At 57.5% G+C, this 17,377-nt stretch overlaps 3 protein-coding genes across 8 annotated transcripts in view; 1 reads left to right on the top strand and 2 right to left on the bottom strand.

The window, feature by feature from the left end:
- PPIL6 (peptidylprolyl isomerase like 6) overlaps nucleotides 1-1,483 on the bottom strand; it is a 36,124-nt gene extending 34,641 nt beyond the window's left edge. For 3 of the 4 annotated variants that reach the window (XM_065911482.1, XM_065911483.1, XM_065911484.1), the window contains exons 1-2: nucleotides 1,409-1,483; nucleotides 365-489 (exon numbers count right to left, since the gene is read on the bottom strand). In XM_065911482.1, the coding sequence (XP_065767554.1) occupies nucleotides 365-487 (123 nt within the window). In that variant the 5' untranslated portion in view covers nucleotides 488-489; nucleotides 1,409-1,483. The remainder of the gene's footprint in view (nucleotides 1-364; nucleotides 490-1,408) is intronic. The other variant, XM_065911485.1, reaches the window with a different exon arrangement.
- Nucleotides 565-3,926, top strand: SMPD2 (sphingomyelin phosphodiesterase 2). The gene is made up of 10 exons (XM_065911481.1): nucleotides 565-1,165; nucleotides 1,396-1,492; nucleotides 1,591-1,667; nucleotides 2,012-2,105; nucleotides 2,246-2,335; nucleotides 2,564-2,646; nucleotides 2,776-2,908; nucleotides 3,003-3,107; nucleotides 3,283-3,436; nucleotides 3,536-3,926. Exons 1-10 carry the CDS (start codon nucleotides 1,116-1,118, stop codon nucleotides 3,922-3,924), a joined length of 1,272 nt encoding a protein of 423 aa, XP_065767553.1. The 5' UTR covers nucleotides 565-1,115; the 3' UTR covers nucleotides 3,925-3,926.
- Nucleotides 3,927-4,082: 156 nt separating this feature from the next.
- MICAL1 (microtubule associated monooxygenase, calponin and LIM domain containing 1) lies at nucleotides 4,083-15,476 on the bottom strand. Of its 3 annotated transcripts, none has more exons than XM_065911508.1 (26): nucleotides 15,197-15,475; nucleotides 13,590-13,660; nucleotides 13,181-13,486; nucleotides 12,875-13,082; nucleotides 12,499-12,603; nucleotides 12,055-12,159; nucleotides 11,789-11,944; nucleotides 11,055-11,155; nucleotides 10,297-10,554; nucleotides 9,909-10,024; nucleotides 9,590-9,716; nucleotides 9,319-9,400; nucleotides 8,597-8,744; nucleotides 7,991-8,181; nucleotides 7,713-7,801; nucleotides 7,532-7,573; nucleotides 7,256-7,339; nucleotides 6,980-7,136; nucleotides 6,587-6,663; nucleotides 6,000-6,276; nucleotides 5,783-5,883; nucleotides 5,407-5,520; nucleotides 5,186-5,279; nucleotides 4,912-5,011; nucleotides 4,726-4,799; nucleotides 4,083-4,346 (listed from the first exon to the last, which is right to left on the bottom strand). In XM_065911508.1, the coding sequence occupies exons 3-26, from the start codon at nucleotides 13,436-13,438 to the stop codon at nucleotides 4,198-4,200; spliced, it is 3,213 nt and encodes a 1,070-aa protein (XP_065767580.1). In that variant the 5' UTR covers nucleotides 13,439-13,486; nucleotides 13,590-13,660; nucleotides 15,197-15,475; the 3' UTR covers nucleotides 4,083-4,197. The 3 variants fall into 3 exon arrangements, with proteins under 3 accessions (XP_065767580.1, XP_065767581.1, XP_065767582.1); XM_065911509.1 differs by having other exon boundaries at nucleotides 13,607-13,660; XM_065911510.1 differs by lacking the exon at nucleotides 12,055-12,159 and having other exon boundaries at nucleotides 15,197-15,476.
- Between the last annotated feature and the right edge of the window lie 1,901 nt (nucleotides 15,477-17,377).

The raw sequence follows: 17,377 nt of genomic DNA, 5'->3' as shown, positions 1-17,377 counted from the left end.
TAATGATAATGTTGCTTGTTAAGTATTTTATGAAGTTATATGGTAATATTTTTTCCACGGAGTTTCAAAAGCTATGATTTCAATTAAAAATTAATGTGGAATAAAATGTGTGTTAATGTATAGACAGGAATCACCTTTCATTCCCAGCAAGGTTCGGAACGATTCCTTCACTCGAATCTCCCGTTAAAGGCAGCCCTTCTCGAAGTGGAACTCCCGCCCAGACCGGCACTTGCCACCTGCACGCTCCGATCCATTCCGACACAGCCATCCCCAGCAGGGACGACCCCTCCCTGAACCTCGACCCCCGCCACCAGGTGGTGCAAGACCGGGAAGTGGGTAGCACTTGCGGTTTCTTCGCAGTTACCTCAGCGGCGCTCTTCGCGATCTGAAAGCTGGAGCTCTTGAAAAGCCCCACCACCTTCACCTGAAGCGGCTGCTCGGGTGGCGACCGCGAGATGCACGGGACCGACGGCTGCTGGCTCGCCATGCCTGCGCGCGGGGACTCCTCGGGTCACAAACACTGCGTGTCGCCAGGGCAACCACCGCGCGGCCCCGCCCCCGCCGCTCGCGGGGAAGAGGGGGCGGGGGCGGGGGCGGGGCGGTCGGCGAAGTCCCGGCCTTTCTTCAACTTTGCGCCTGTTGCTGTTGAGCCGGTAGAGAGGCTGCAGAGGACCCATAGGCGGCCGCCACCAGGGACGAGCTCCGGAGAAGGAGCCCACGTCCCGCGTGCCTTAGTCCGGCTCGCCGCTCCCTGGAACCTCCTCTGGGAGCCCCCACCCGCCCGGAGCCCCCACCCGCCCTCGCCTCTGGAATCTCTCTGCCCCCGCCCAGGGTCCTCCGTCGCGGCCGTTGCCTCCGGTCAGCGCCAGCCTTCACTGCAGAGCGCCTTTCCGGGTTGGCGCGCCGCCAGATTGGGGCCCCGCCGGCCGGTTGCCTGGGTATCGCGGGAATCCGCCCCCAGGCGCGTGCACTTGAGCGCCGCGGCCTTCCGGGGAGCGCGGGAGCCGGCCGGCCACCTGTGCGCAGTGCCCCGGGAGCAGCGCCGCCCGCCAGTGTCCCCGCCGCGGCCGTCGCTCTGGAGGCCGAACCGTCCCGCGCCGCCGAGTGTCCCCGCCATGAAGCCCAACTTCACCCTGCGACTGAGGGTCTTTAACCTCAACTGCTGGTGAGTGAGCCCCCCCACGCGGGGCTGGGGCCGCGTCCCGCCCGCACCCGCACTGCCAGAGGAAGGAGGCCTTCCTCACATCCGGGCCACGGCGCTCCCCTGCCCTACAGCTTCGGGGTCCGGGGGGCACCCCGCACCTCCACGGCCGGCCCCTGGCCCCAGCTCCGGTACTGCCCCGGAGCGCCGAGCGCCCGCAGCCGTCACCTCCCCCTTGCGCTTCTCGTCCTCAGGGGCATTCCCTACCTCAGCAAGCATCGCGCCGACCGCGTGAAGCGCCTGGGAGACTTTCTAAACATGGAGAGCTTCGACCTAGCTCTGCTGGAGGAGGTGGGGCCGTGCGGAACCGAGCTGCAGGCGGGCAGCGAGGGTGGGGGCGGTCTCCCAGGGGGAAGGGCCGGGAAGGCATCTTTAACCCCTTCCCCCAGGTGTGGAGTGAACAGGACTTCCAGTTCTTGAGACAGAAGCTGTTGCCCACCTACCCAGCTGCACACTACTTCAGGAGGTGAGCAGCCAGCTGGCCTGGAAGCCTAGTTTCACACGTTGAGGTGCTTGGCCCTGCCGGCCCCTCCTCCCTATGCTGCCTGCGCCCTGCTTCCTCTCCCCCAGCATCCTCTCCTCTGGGTGTGGAAGCAGGAGAAGGTGGAATGAGGAAGATCGAGCTCTACAGCTCATCAGACTTCAGGCCGTCCTATCACCCCGCACAAACAACTAACACTTTGTGAGCTTCCATCAGCTGCAGAGAGAGGAAAAAAATGTAGCTGCTAAGAGCTGGGAGACAAGGGAGGGGGAAAGGCCTGGGTATTTCCCTGCCTGCTTTGTGACTGCTAACCAGGATTTGGCTTTCAGCGGCATCATTGGCAGCGGTCTCTGTGTCTTCTCCAAACACCCGATCCAGGAATTCACCCAGCATGTCTTCACCCTCAATGGCTACCCCTACATGGTGAGCCTGATCCGGAACTATTCCACCACCCTCCCCCACCTCCACTAACATGTGGTAAAAGAGGTAACCTTCCTAGGACTGCAAGGAATGGGCAGAGAGGGGGGGCATTGCTCTGAGTTCTGTTCCACCTCTGCCTGCAGATCCATCATTGTGACTGGTTCTGTGGGAAGGCAGTGGGGCTGCTGGTACTCCATCTAAGTGGATTGGTGCTCAATGCCTACGTGACCCACGTGAGTGAAGCCTACAGTGCTTAGGGCTGGGAGAGGCAGCCTGGTCCTGGGAGGGAGAGAGGGGACACCTTTGGTGGAGTTGCCTTGGGGTGAGTTGTAGGGGTAGGATTCCTAAGGCCAGTAGGAAGCCTTTTACCAAGCGCCATGCCAAGTGACAGACAAACTTGATTTACACCTGCCCTTGGGACCTTGAGTCTCACTTGTTACTGTCTCCTCTATCTTGCACAGCTCCATGCCGAGTACAATCGACAGAAGGACATTTACCTAGCACATCGCGTGGCCCAAGCTTGGGAACTGGCCCAGTTCATCCAGTGTGTGAGCCTGGGCTTAACAGGGAAAATAGAGTGGGATCCAGGGACTGAAGGGTGGCTGTAAGGTCCCACTTTTAGGGCAGAACTGATGAGGGAAGAATTCCTGCCTCACCATCTTGGTTCCTCCAGCCACACATCCAAGAAGGCTGATGTGGTTCTCTTGTGTGGGGACCTCAACTTGCACCCAAAGGACCTGGGCTGCCGCCTGCTGAAAGAGTGGACCGGACTGCATGATGCCTATCTGGAGACCCGGGACTTCAAGGTGAGGACCTGTCTAATTATTTCTCCACCTGCATCCTCAGCATCTTTCCCTCCTCCTTCCCCTGCATCCTCACTCAAGCCCACTCTTCACTTAGGGTTCTGAAGAAGGCTGTACAATGGTACCCAAGAACTGCTACGTCAAGCAACAGGAGCTGGGGCCATTTCCCTTGGGCATCCGCATCGACTATGTACTTTATAAGGTCAGACCTCTCCCCGTCGCACCCTCTGTGTCTCTTCATCTCTCACCAGCCTGTGCTGATCATTTGTCCAGCTGGTCTAGTCTTACGTCACTGGCAGCTGGAGAATGGATAGCCAGGAACTGGTTCTCTGGAAACATACTTCCAAATAGAAGTTTCTCTTTCGCCCTTTTCCTAGGCAGTATCTGGGCTATACATCTCCTGTAAGACTCTCAAAACTACTACAGGCCATGACCCTTACAGCGGCCCCCCCTTCTCTGATCACGAGGCCCTGATGGCTACTCTGTGTGTGAGACACAGCCCCCCCCAGCAGAACCCCAGCCCTACCCATGGTGAGTCATCCACATCCTTTTCTTTGGCCCTTCCGCACCACAGGTACCCCCTCCACTCTGACCATTATTCTGCCTCCCCACTGTCCTGCCTTGTTGTAGGACCAGCAGAGAGCTCGCCGTTGACCAGTGTGCTAAGGGAGGCCTGGGCAGAAGTGGACCAGGGCATGGCTCAGGCTCGCTGGTGGGCCACCGTGGCCGGCTATGCAGTTGGGCTAGGGCTTCTTCTCCTGGCGTTGCTGTGTGCCCTGGCGGCCGGAGGATGGATCAGGGAAGCTGCTCTACTGCTCTGGACCCCCAATGTAGGACTGGTGCTGGGGGCAGGTGCCTTCCACCTCTTCCACTTGCAGGAGGCCAAGAGCTTGTGTAAGACCCGGACCGAGCTTCAGCATGTGCTGGGAAGGGCAAGGGAGGCCCAGGACCTGGGCCCAGAGTCCCAGCCAGCCCTGCTTCTAGGGCAGCAGGAGGGAGACAGAGTTGAGGAACAATAAAGCTTGACACTTTTGTGGCTCGGCTTATTTCCTTGTAGAGGCAGTGACTGGGGCCAGGGGTCAGTGTGACTGTCACAGTGTAGACCTTTGGGCTCCCACCTGTCTGCCCTCCCTGCTCAGTCCCCGCCTCACACCTGCGGCTAGCCAGAAGTCCTGTTTATGTCAGAAACTTTATTGTAAACACTGAGGCCCTCTCCCAGGCAGCCCAGATGAACATAGGATGATGCTGTCCTGGGGTAAGGCGGTCTTCTTGGCAGATAGGTCAGGCGTCTTCTAGCACTGGACCCCAGGCTCTGAGGCCAGCTCACTGAGCCTGCGCTCCTCCTGGAAGCGGATGAGGGCATCTCGCTGGTTCACCACATCCAGTAGCTTCCTCAGGACCTGGTCCTCAGCCTGCCGATCGGCAGCTGTCTTTAGGGTTTCTGGAGGGAGGAGATGAAACTTAGAGGACAGAGGATGCGGCAGAGAGGCACAAGAGGCACAGGCCTGGCCTGTGTGACTTCTACAGCCCCTGCTGTTTCCCACTTTGTGAGATTGGCTTATCAACACTAATGGTTTTCTAGTATTGTTTAGCTGCAACATCATTCTTAAAGGAAATCTGGTGTAAAAGCTCAGTTGTGCGCTCTGACTGAAGGTGCAGAGTAGGGGCTTGGAGCCCCATCCTCTGGCGTCCTTCAGTTCAAGAGGCAATTCAGGAGGCATTTCAGCCTCAGAGGTACTCAGACTGGAGGACTGTTGCTGGGCAGTATCTGCAGTCACAAGGCTTGTGCAAATACCAGCCTCTCCCCACATCCTGCCTACCTTCCCGGTTCATGTAGGTTCGCAGCTCTTGGTCCAGCTGCCACTGTTTCTCCTCCAGGTTCAGCTCCTGCACTCTGGAGGGCAGGAATAGAAAAAGCACAGATGCCTAGGGTGAGCAAAGACCTGGCTAGGGCATGCCTGACTCAATGCCACTGTCCCCCACTCCCCAGCCCTGACACCCTTTACGTGATCATGAGCTCAGCCTCCTCGGCCACCAGGCTGTTTTTCTTCTGAACGAGCTGTAGCAGCTGTTCCACCCATAATGCCTTTTGCTTTTCGGGGGAACCTGATAAGGAAGAAAGGGGGCCAAGTCAGGCCTCCAGCCAGGATCATAGGAGTCATGGCATAAGGAATAGAGCCTGCTGTGAGCCAGACCTAGCAGTTTGGGGGTTGCTGGGGGCAGAACACAGTGCCAGGAGGCAGAAGTCTCTTAGTTTATCCCTCCCCTGTCTTCACTCACTGCTCTGGCTCCTCAAAGCCAGCTCCAGCTCCGTGCCCCTGGCCTCCAGCTCCCTTAGAGCAGCCTCGATCTCATTTAGTCGCCGCTGGATGGCCTGAGGAGTACAAGACAGGGAGCCCAGGAGTCTGGTGATTGCTCAAGAACAGAGTCCCAGAGGAGCTCTGATCCCCAGTCTAAGGATTCTGACCCCCTCAGAACCTCTGGGAACCCTGAGGCCGCACCTGAGCCTTACAGAACCGCTTCATCTCCTCCTCCTTGGCCCGGCGCAGCAGAGTCCGACGCCATGTTGGATAATTGTCCATGGTGCCCGAGTTCTTAGCCAGGTTCCTCAGAAACTGTGACAGAGTCAGGTGGATAGGGGTTGGGGAAGCTCCATTTAAGAAGGACCAGAAAGACCCTAGGCTGGAAGTGGGGTAAGTTCTGATAGAAAAGGTAGACGCTTAGAGACATGAGTCAGGCCAAGTGAGAAGGCATCTGGGGACATTTGGGCTCAGAAGAGGCTTGGTGCTGTGGGTTTCTCCTGGGTGAGGGGAGGCGTGTGTTTAGTGGATGTATGCTGACTTGGGGAGAATAGGTGGCCAGGTTCCTCCCGCTCACCTGTTCCATGTCTGAGTCCAAAGGCACATCTTCCTCTTCCTCTGTTTCCTCTTCACTGGAGGAGGAACTCTCTTCTTCCCCCTTTTCCATGGCCTCAAGAACTGAGTAGGATATGGACATGGGCTGGAATCCCCATGACCTCCCTCCCCATGCCCCATATCCCTGTCCAAGAATCCGAAAACCACCCACCCCATCCCCACCCTGAGCCAGCAGCTACCCTGAGGGCTCTGGATTGGCATTCCCCAGCCCTTGAAGCTTGCTTCCAGGGCTTGGCGGGCCAAGGCAGAGCAGCTTCGGGGGGGCTTGGGTGGAGGCTCCATTTCTGGGTCAGGGGTGAGATGAAGGGAGGACAAACGCTGGCGTTCTGGGCTGGAGAGGCGGATCAGTCGACGGGTGGGCTGGCTGGGGCCTGGGACAGGACTGGTCCCTTGGTGGAGGGCCATGGGAGTCGCAGGGCCTGATGGCATGTTATTCTCACTCGGCATGGGACGGTCCTAGAAAAGCCACCAAATGTTCTGGTCAGTGACCTGTCCAGAGTGGGCCGAGGCTGCCCCTTGAGACAGATGTGGGCCCTGGCATTCGTCCGTTTGTGCCCTTTACTGAACAATATCAGGCAGTGTTCTGAACAGTATCAGGCATTTCAAGTGTTACTTGAAATACATCAGTAAGTAAAACAGGACAAAGATCTCTGCCATTGTGGAGTTTACACTCTAGTAGAGGACCTTCAGTTTTCCCCCATGCACTCTGCTGAGCCGGAGGAGCCCTTTCCTCCTCACCCCGCCACCACACTTCCACAGCTTTTACCTGACTCTCAGGACCTCTTTTGCTGTCATCTTCTTTGTGGCCTGTCTGAGGCAGATGCTGGAGGCAGTAGAAATGTCCTGGGAAGGTGGGAGAGGGAAAGAGGCATCAGATGTAGGCAGACCAAGGATCAGATACTCAGTCTATCAAGGAAGGTGGGCGTGACAAGACTTCATTTGCTGGTGAATTTCTACCAGCCTCCTGGTTTCTCAGAACCCCACATTTGGGGCTTTGGAGGGGACAGAGAAGAATGAGCTGGGTAGAAGAAAGCGTAATTTTCAGCTTGTTTTTCTACCTCATGCCCAGCACCCCAGTTCCTCTCCACTTTCAAGCTCCTGACCCCGACTGGTAGGGCCAAACGCAAAGTCCCTCTGAATGCCTCCCAGGCCCACTCACCATCTCCTGGGTGCTGCTTATAGCCACCTGGCCATAATGTGGCCTCACAGATGTGACAGCGGAAGCAGCTCCGGTGGAAGAAACGGCCGTCAGCACAGAGGCGCTCCACGATATAGAGCCGTTGCCCACAAATTGCACACAGGTCCTCAGCACTGGCCTGCAGTGACCCCCAGGCCCCAGGTCAGCCGGAGTCAAAGCCAAGGGCTGCCCCTCCCCTGACACACGCCTCCCTGCCCTTCCCAGGCCTCTGCCTGCAGACAGGGCCCCTGTGCTCACGTCCTGCTGCTGGGATGGCGGTGTCATTGGTCCATCCGGCTCTGGGACAGGTGGCTCCTCAGTACTTGGGGTCTCAGCCTCCACCTGAAAAGCTAAGTGCTCAGGCCGAGAGCTAGAGGGACAGGGTCATGTGTGCAGGTGAAAGAACTGGAAGGGAAAAGCGTGAGACTGGGTGGGGGTTTGGGTACAGGAGCCTGGGTAGCAAGCAAGACCTGGGGGACAGGATGTGAGAGAGTACCTCAGGGAAGGGACTGTCCAGCCCCTGCATGCATTTACCTCCAGGCGAGGCTTCTTGCCACCAGCATCCTCCCCATTTTCCTGCAACAAGTCCTACATTGTAAGCATGGGTTCTGAGCCCCCACTTCTCCTTTCCCCCCATTCTGGATGTCGTCCTCTTCACCTCAGGGACCCCCACAAGAACCCCACTGCCCAGCCCAACCCCACCCAAACTCTCCACCTGAGTCCGGGTCCGTTGCAGGGTCCTCTGCAGTTTGCCAAGGAATAGTACAGCGCTGGCAGTGCCTGGGGAGCCTTGGCTGACCGAGCCTGTGAGGAGAGTTGTGGAGATGAGGGGCGATACTATATCCCCTGAAGAGAGAGCTATGAGCCAGCCCAGGGGATAAGGGATACCTCTCCCAGGATGTCCCTGATAGGGCGCTCTCCCTTGCTGTGTTCTGTCCCCCTCTCTCACACACACACACACCCTTGTCATCCCACCCTAGTCTCCCAGCTCACCCGGGTTGTGTGGTATGCTCTTGAAGGCACTATGGAAGTGGCTGAGGTAGGCAATGAGGCCCAGTGGGTCACTCCCTGCCACCATCGCCTGTGCAGACAACACTGGTGTGATGCCCAGCTCATGCTCTGCCATCTTCAGCGCCCAAGAAGTAGCTTCCAGAGCGCCCATTCCCTGGAGGTCGGAGGGTTCCCTATGGGGCAGCAGGGAGAAAGGTCAGTGGGAGACCAGAACTTGATCCCATGGAAAAGGGAGACAGCAGCAGGGGAGGAAAAGCGGGAAAGGGAGGCGAGGGCAGGAAGGGTTTTTATTTGCTGCACACCCACCACCACCCACCCAATGCCAACGGCTTCTGGCTTTGGGGGGCCTCCAGCACTCAGAGCTCTCCCTATTGAATGCATGCTCATGGGCAGAGGGGCAGGAGTATGATCTCCAGGGAGGTGAAGCAACTAGAGCAGGATTATTAGCAAGCGATGGTGCTGGGATGCAGTGGCCGTGCCACCTCCTACATGGCAATCCCCTGCCATTCCACACTGGAGGGGGAGGTGCAGAGACATGGGAGAGAGGGAGGGCCCATCAGGGACCCCCAAACCCAATCCCTGACTCACAGGAGGGCGGGCCGCAGCCGGTGCACCAGGGCGCACAGAGCCAGCCCGTCAGCCCAGGAGGAAGACAGGTCAGTGACGTGGACACCTGGGTACCCAGCCGTCTGCTCCTGGCACCAGCGCAGCAGCTCCTCCTGGGAGCCCGCCGCCCCTAGGAGAGAAGGTTGCACTTGTACCCAGGGCACCCCAGCCCACAGAGAGAGCCCAGGTGCTGGCTGCGGGGTCTGTCTGGGAGCCAGAAGCAGGGGCCCACCCCGACTGAGCCCCAGCCTAACAATGTGAGCAGCACCTCCGTCATCCCATTTTCTCACTTGAAAAAAAAAATCTTCTGGGGGAATAACGTGAAATCACTGCTAGCTACAGAAAGGCCAGCGGGCTATGAACTGAGGGGCAAGGGAAGCCCAGAGGCTAAAAGGAGAGGCAGGTTTGGGGTCTGCCAGATGGGAAGGGGCAGGACAGCTGGGAACAGCGCGGCACGGCTGCCATCCAGTGTTCCAGCGGTGGTTACAGTGCTGAGTACTCCACACTGACTGCTAAACGGCTGCTGCCAAGCGCCCGCTGCCCTGCGCTCTCCAGAATGCCCCCCAATCCCCCCCTCCAACTCAGCAGGGCTCCAGCACCCTGCTCCCTGCCACCAGCGGCTGCAACTGCTGTCGGTGCTTATGCATCACTGTTTTAGACGTGCATCAGTGTTTCAGACGTGGTCCTGGAGGAGGCCTGCTCACCAGTGGCTGGCTTTCCAGAGTCTGTCTTGTCACTCATCTTCTTTACAGGCTCCTTGGCCTCCACGTCGTACAGGTCTCGTACCTACGGCAGCCCCTTTCAGGTCTCCAGGCAGGCTGACCACACACCCGCTCAGCCCATGGGGGAGGGCGGCCTGGGTGGGGCTCACCCAGAGGGACAGTGACTGCGTGGACCAGGAGGCAAGGCCTGACCTGGGGTAGGACAGCTGCCCTGGGAAGGCTTGGGGTGGAGGGTGATGCCAGGAGTTCTGACCTGGTTGGGGGTCACAGCCCGGAGGTTCAGGTTAGGGTAGCGGGTGGCGGGGTCCAGCCCATACTGCGCCACATTGCGATGCATGTTCTCTGGGGATGTCTGCGACAGGAGCTGGTACAAGCTCTCCCTGGGGAGATGAGGGTGAGGGGCGGGCACGAGCAGGAGGGCACCATTAGCGCTCACCCCTCAACAGCCACCGGGCCTTTACCACTCTCCTTTATCCACTCCCCCATCTACTCACCCAGTGTCTCCTAACCTACTCCCGAGTCTTGTCCCACATCCAGCCCTGCCCTGCCCCACCCCCCAACTCAGGTCTCACCGCTCTGCCAACACCTCTAGGGGCCCAGCGCCCTCTGCCCACCGCTTCACCATCCAGGCGGCATCAAAGGCTGCTAGGAAGCCCCGGGCCACTCCAGTGCCCAGGGGCCAGAAGGGCTGCAGGGTCAGAAGAACAAGAAACAGCTCAGTGAGAGTCCAACGGAGGGCCCACCCCAACAGGGCTGCCCAAGCCCACATGCCCCTGGGGCCAGAGCAGGGGGGCCCCCTGACACCACCAAGCCACCCTCAAGCTCCTCTTTACAACAGTAAACCCTTTATTACCCTCCCCTTCCCATGAGGCCGCTTCTTCCCCCAACCAGGGAATCCCCATGCCTCCTTATGCGGAACCCAGAGAGCCACTCCCCAATAAGGGAACATGGAGCCCTCACCTCCACCAGGCAGTCCCCAACCAGCCCCAGCAGCAGGCGGGTGCCGTGCCTCTCCTGCACCCTGGCAGAGCTCTCTGCCCGCATCATGCTTGTGAAGTCAAAGGCAGAGACATCCGGCCGCCCGCGGGCGTCCTGGGCAAACTCCAGCTTCCCAAGCTTGCCATGGGTGGCGAAGTCGGCAGCTGCCCGAGCGAAGCGCTGCAAAGCCTCAGGCACCACGTTGGCACTGCCCAGCAGTCGTTCGGTATCGGGCCAGTCCTGCGTGGCCCACAGATCAGAACCATCAGTGTCCTGTTCCCTCAGGTATAGCAGGTACACATCCTGAGGCCCCAGAAACAGGCTTCCCCAGATTACACAGCAGTTGGAGGCTGAGCTGGGACTAGACTTTGAACATCCTGCCTCCCAGGCCTAGCATCATTACATGTGTTCAACTAGTTCATTCAGTAGATACCCTCAGGGTGCTTACTACATCGCAGGCACCATTCTAAGCTCTGGGAATCATCAGCAAGGAAGAGACAGACAACCCTCGTGGAGCTTAGTCCTCATGAAGTGCAGTGCTGTGACTGGTATATGGTGTTGAGCCCAGAACAGGATTCACGTGGCCATGTAAGTCTCAGAGAAGAGCTCATTGAGGTAGAGAAAGTGCCACTGCAGACAGGACGGACTCCCTCCACACCCAGGGGGAGACCACGTCCAGGCCTGGACCCTACCTCCAGGGCCCACCATTCAGTCCCTCCCTGCCTGGGCCTGGGCCCCACCTGACGCAGCACTCCCAGCCGTAGCAGGCACTGCTTCTTGGCTGTCATCACGAAGTAGTGGGTGTCATCCTTGTAGTACACGATATTCTCCAGATCTATGCCTGTGGGGTTAGGGCAGGGCACACGGGATGTGTCTCCTCTCATTATGTGTCACTTCTCCAAATACCCGAGATGTGCCTGACCTCTGAGCTGGGATCACAGCTTAGCCTGCAGTGGGTCCTCCCTGCACAGGGACCCATGAGTTCTGCTGGCACCATGGACCATCCATCTCAGGCCCAGCAGATGGAGGAGCAAAGAGAGAAACTTGGGTGGAGTGGCAGCGGGGAGACGTGTACCACACGGTCACAGGCTTGCAGAGGACAGCTTGGCTTCTCCAAATGAGATGCATTTACTCCAAAGGGCGTGGTAGTGTGAAGCCAAAGAAAACCCAGAACACCTTCTGGAAGTACCACTTGCACTTTGAATTTACGTCACTTTTATATTAAAGCCTATGTACAGAAGCACAAAACAAAAGCCCATGCATTTGGCAAGAGATTTCTAAGACTTGTCATGCTGGGTGGCCAAGTGCGGTTATGCCTGCTGATTCCCTGAGGGCTCAGGTTCTTTGCTGCCAGGACCACAAAGATGGACAAGTGTGGGATTCTTTGGACTGCAGACAGGTCTGAGAGGGAGAGTCGGGAGCTAGGCCACAGTCAGACACTCGGAAGGGAAACCCTGTGAAGAAGGGCCCTGACCTGTAGCTTTGAGCAGGCTCTGGAAGAAGCTCTGGTTGTAGATCCTGGCCACACCACTGATCTCGGGCACCTGTGTCTCTTCCACGGTGCGCCTGTTCACAAAGTTAGCCGTGATGCCAATTGCCAGTTTGCCACGCATTTCTCGCACTGTGAAGCCTAGAGATGGGGACAGGTGGGTAGTGGCCGGAGGATGAGGGGTGTAACAGCCTAGAAAGGCCCAGGAGGAGCTCAAGACACTGGCTTCTTCAAGGGAAGGGATCACTCACCTTCAGGGACAAATTTACCTCCAGCCGCAGAGATGAGGACATCAAATTCATACTTGGCCAGTTGGGCTGGGGGGCTGGGCTGGAGCTGGGCGCGCCACCCACTCCCTGGGGCAGAGGATGTGAGTGGCACAAAGATATAGAAAACTGAAGGGGTGTCTATATTCCCAGGACAATCCAATGAAATAAATAAACATTTAAAGGGTTTTGTGGTTTACAAAGCAATGACACACTATCAAATGACAGCTTCACAACAGCCATGGAAAGTAGGTGAGGAAAGAAACAGTTCACATTTTACAGAAGTCCAAAATGAGGCTCAGAGGGGTTTGCAAAAGGACAGGCTGTGAGAAAGGGAGACTCAGCTGACTACCAAACCCACCCTTTTTCTTTTGCAAGGCCAGGGTATCCTTGGTACATGGGGGTTCTCAAGAGCAGAAAAGTACTTACCCTTTTGGGGAGGAGACTGCAGGCCAGTGAAAGCGATGCCCCAGTGGATTTCCACCCCCAGCAGTAATGCCACTTTCAACAAGAGGAGCTGCAGTTGCCGGATGCCTGGAAGGGAGAGGACATTAGCAACAGGGACCCCAGGATCCTACAGCCTCCCCAAACACCAATGTATACCTGGTCCGGGCTGGAGAAGGTCTTAGAGCTCACTCAGTCCAACTGCCCATTTTACAGGTGAGGGACCTGAGTCCTGAAAGCCATCTGACTGCAGTGAATCTTGACCACCCTGCCTCTGGGCTGGCCCAGCAGCCCCCCACCCCCACCGCCTGTCTCTAGGCCCAGGCTCATTCGCCCCTCCAGGCCACCACACGGTGCTCACTGATGTGGTCCAGGGAGCCTGTGCAGAAGCGCCCATAGAACTTCTTGGCGCCGAGTGCCCGAAGGTCGTGGATGGTGAAGGGCCAGAGGTGGAGCACGTTGTGGCGAGAGAACTTGGTGCGCTTTTCCACCAGCACCACTCGGGCGCCCAGCATCGCCAGCTCCACAGCAGCCCGCAGACCACATGGTCCCGCACCCACCACCAGGCACTGCGAACACACAACGCCGCACAGGCCTGGCGTGGGCCCCCTGCTCTGACTCCGCCCACTCTCCAAGCCCCACCCCCGGCACTGCCCACGCGCCACACCTTAGTGCCCGTGCAGGCCCGGCCCTGCTGGTAGACCGGCTGGCTCGCTCTCTTGTCCAGCTTGGCCCACAGCGACTTGGCACTCCAGTAGTTTAGCTGGGCCTTTATCTTGTGGTACTGGGAGAGCCCCCCACCAGGCTCCAGCCCCAGGGCCCCGCATAGCCCTTGGAAGCTGCTCAACACATCCTGGCACAGCTGGGCCTGCAAGAAGCTCTCAAAGTGGGCATGTGCTGGGTTGGTGGAGGTGGGTGAGGCCATGGAGACCCCTGGGAGGGGACCCTGGGGAGGGGCAGAGACGCGTGGTTGCTGCAAAGAAGAAAGGAAGAGATTGCAAGAGGCTGGAGAAAGGAGGAAGGGAAAGGGAAGAGGAGAAGGCAGTGTGGTATCCCCAGGGAGCTCCGGGTCCTACCCAGATGGGCTCCTCACCTCTCTGCCAGCTGCTCCACAGACAGCCGCAATCCGTTCCACTTCAAGTGAAATCTGCCAAGTTTGGAAATGAAAAATCAGCAGTCCTGAGCCCAGGGGGCCTGCAGAAAGCTAGGGAGCCTCCAGCTCAGCCTTCTCAACCAGGCATCTCCAGGCCCTACTCCATCCCTGGGGGACAAGAATTCTTACCCGGCCTTCAGCGAGGCCCTGCAAGCAGGCTGGGGGAATTTCTCAGACATGAAGAAGGCAGGATGTCAGAGAAATGGGCTTACCTTGCAGTACAGGGAGGGACAGATCTAATATCTGCAACCCCAGCTGCCAGGCACACATCCTGTCCCGTCTCACCCCATGCTTCACTGTGCCTGGCAGCCCTCAACGGACTCAGTGTGCTGTTGGGTGTGGTGTCTTATGCCAGGGGCAAAGTTTTCCTCCTTAGCACTTGCCATCGCCTCTTGAAGGGGAGGTGGTGGTGGTGGTGGTGGTGTAGTCGCTAAGTCGTGTCCGGGACCCCATGGACAGTGGCCCGCTAGGCTCCTCTGTCCATAGGATTCTCCAGGCAAGAACACTAGAGTGGCTTGCCATTTCCTTCTCCAGGGGATCTTCCCGACCCAGGGATCGAACCTGGGTCTCCTGCATTGTAGTCAGATTCTTTACCAACTGAGCCTCGAGGGAAGCCCCTTCTCTAACTACACAGGATCCACTTTCCCACCACCAAACTACCTTAAAAGACAGCCCAGGATGTTGCATCTGTCTGGTGACAAACAACTGGGTCTATTTCTGACTCACTGTGGTCAAAATACTTCCCCTGTGACTTACTCCTGCTCCAGTGGGCCACAAGACAGTTGGGGGGTTGTGGGGGAAGACAGGGCAGCAGGATTCGCTCCGCCCAGCTTTTCTCACTCCCATAGACAGCCCACCCCACCCCTGCTCGCTCTTTCAGGAATCTCCCCGGACAAGGCCTCTCTTTGTCCCCTCTCCCTCGCTCGGGCACCCACGCAACTTGAGGGGTGGCAGAGCTTTCTCACGTTGGGACCAGGAGGAATCAGAGGGTACAGGGATGTGGCTCCCCACGGGGGAGTTAAGGACGGTGGTGGCGTAGACCGGGGAAGACCCTTGCGCGGATCCCCCTGACCCCAATCAGTCGCCTCCCTGGTCCCAGCCCGGAGCGCAGGAGGCCAGGCCCAGGCAGGAGATTAAAATCACCGCCATAGGTCACCTGGAGAGGCGGACTAAAAGTCTGTAAGACCAAAGGTCTCTCTTGCAAGGTGGAAAGGAGGAAGACCTCAGCGAAGTGGGGAAAGGGGCGACCCAGTCTGGAAACACCAGGACAAAGAATGTGCGAGCGGTAGGGCGGTCCAGAAGGATGGAGGCAGCTGGACCACTGGCAGCGGGCGGTTGGGAGTACTCAGACTCTGGACCGTAAAGTTTGGGAGGGGCTGGGCAGGACGGAGGCGCGGAGAGACGGCGCCTGACGGGCCAGGCGGGGTTCACGAGGGCCTCGAGCCACGTTTCCCAGGAGGCGCGTCCCTACCCCCACCCCGGGACCCCACGGGCCGGGGGGCGCACATTTGGCGCAGCTGGATAACTTACCCGGGGGCTTGGGAGCCCGTAGGGGTCTCTTCCTGCCAGGCGGGCGTCCCAGTCCGGGCGGGTTGGAAGGCGGGGACAGAGGAAGGGGGTGGAGGAGGAGGAGGAAGGGGGGTGGAGAAGGCAGAGGAGGCGCGGACCAAAACCACGGATTGAGGGCTGCGGGCCGGTGCGCCCGGCCGGGGAGCCTAGCTGGGCGTGGGCTTCGGCCAAGCACGCTCGGCCGGCAGAGACTTTATTGGAGCCTCATTAGCATCTCATTAGCCGGCGTTTCCCAGCTCCGGGCAGCCAAGGGCCCGCCCACAGCTGTAGGGTGGTGCCTGAGGGCGTGGCGCCGCAGACGCAGTGTTCCGGCTACGGGCCGGAGACCCCAGCCCATCCTAGCCCGGTCGCTTAAGCCGAGGGTCGGAGGCTCCGGGAGCCCGGCAGTACACTAGCGGCCTCCGGCTCCATTCCAGAGCCTGCGCCTAAAAGCTTGTCCTTCCCAGGCGGGCGAGGCAACCCGCCCTTGCGCAGTACCTACTGAGCTGCCGCCTCCGAGCCCTGGGCGGAGAAGGAGCTCGCACTGAGCAAGAAGTTTGCAGAAGCTGTTGGGTAGCCCCGAAGCATCTGCGTCCTTTTCACCTCTCCTACGAGGAGATTCACGGCCCGGGTACCCCACGATGGATCCAAGCTCAGTGTCCACCTACCCTGCAACCAGTCTGGACCTAGACCCGGGCTGAGGGCATCCGGCACGGACGCAAAGTCCTGGAAACTCGGCAATCTGCAGCTTCCACAGCGGCAGAAGTGAGAGAACAAGAAGGTCTTGGGGTGGGGCTGGGGGTTTTGGACCACTACTAAGACAGGCGGAAATGAGAAGGGTGTAAATGAGAGGCTGGTTCCCCAATATTAAAGAATGCCTGGGAGAAAGGACCCACAGAACTGTTTGGTACCAACTTCCTCATATTCCCAATGAGGAAACAGCTGAATGTGAAGGCACTCTTCTAAGGTCATTCAACTAGTTAATATTAATAAAACATCAGTTTTCCTTTATTAAACGTCTCCTATGAATATTATAATCTCAATGATCACAAATGTCCCGTTTTACTGTAAAGGAAACTGAAGGTCACCCATGGCAAAGTTACACAGCAGGTGGCAGAGCTGGTATGGGCCCCAAGTCTATCTAACACCACACCAGTGTTGATCTAATGTGACAAGTGAAAGGCTGGCATCCTGAGAGGCTGTTTCTTGTTTAGAGGAAGTGACACCATTACACTGGAAACACACAAAACAGGGATGAATGGCACTGGAAAGAGCTGGGGACCCTATGGCTCTCCCCTTCTCTTTATTCTCACTTTGCATTGCCCGGAAACCCTCTGAGACCCAGTAAGACCTATATACACACTGCTCCCAGCTTGAGATGAGAAGCAGGCAGGGAAGGGGAAATGCCTGCTTTCTCCCTGCAGAGGCAGGGAATTGAGCCAGGTCCAGCTCAGGAAACCAGGGCAGCCTCCCAGCTGGGCCCATCCTAGCTCTTGAGTGTGACTAGTCATTTGGCTTGAAATCAATTTGCCAAATATGAGACACACCCATATTTAAATACATTGTGTCAGAAGGATTCTAAGTCCACTCTGAATGGGTTACCTGTTTTAGAATCATTCCATCTCCCTTTCATGAGTAGATGGTAAATAACCAGCAGGTCTGACTTTGAGGTTAGCAGAGGCCCAGCATGGTCTGGCCCTTGACTCAATGACTTGCATCTCAACCAAGTAGGGGTTTGTGGCTCTCCAAATGCAGAAGGTAAAATTTGTCTTTAAAAAAGATCACAGAATAATGATTTAATCAATGCTTAAAAACAACTGCTGACTTTGAGTTTCACTCTATGTTAACTAAAGATACACATCGGAGCAAAGAGCAATGGGGAATGGTTTGTAATCTAGAGGATCTGGCCAGATGACAGCTGTACTTCACATGAACTTAAGTGACCTTGAAAAGTCACCAAACACTATGTTTCAGTCTCAGCTCCAAATGGAGGCACTTTAATTACTGAACCTCTTCGACCCATTTTGATTCTAAAATCCTGTTACTCAATGTTGGTGATTCTAAGAAATGTACAGTCTAGAAGGCCCAAAACAAATTCTATTTTAGACTTTCTTCAAAGACAGTCTTGATCCACATTACTGAGTCATGATCCATATTACATGT

The sequence above is a fragment of the Muntiacus reevesi genome, chromosome 19 (assembly GCF_963930625.1).
Source record: "Muntiacus reevesi chromosome 19, mMunRee1.1, whole genome shotgun sequence".
Classification (NCBI taxonomy): Eukaryota; Metazoa; Chordata; class Mammalia; order Artiodactyla; family Cervidae; genus Muntiacus; species Muntiacus reevesi.
Note: the sequence above shows the minus strand (reverse complement) of the source record. Positions and strands in the feature narration are given on the sequence as shown.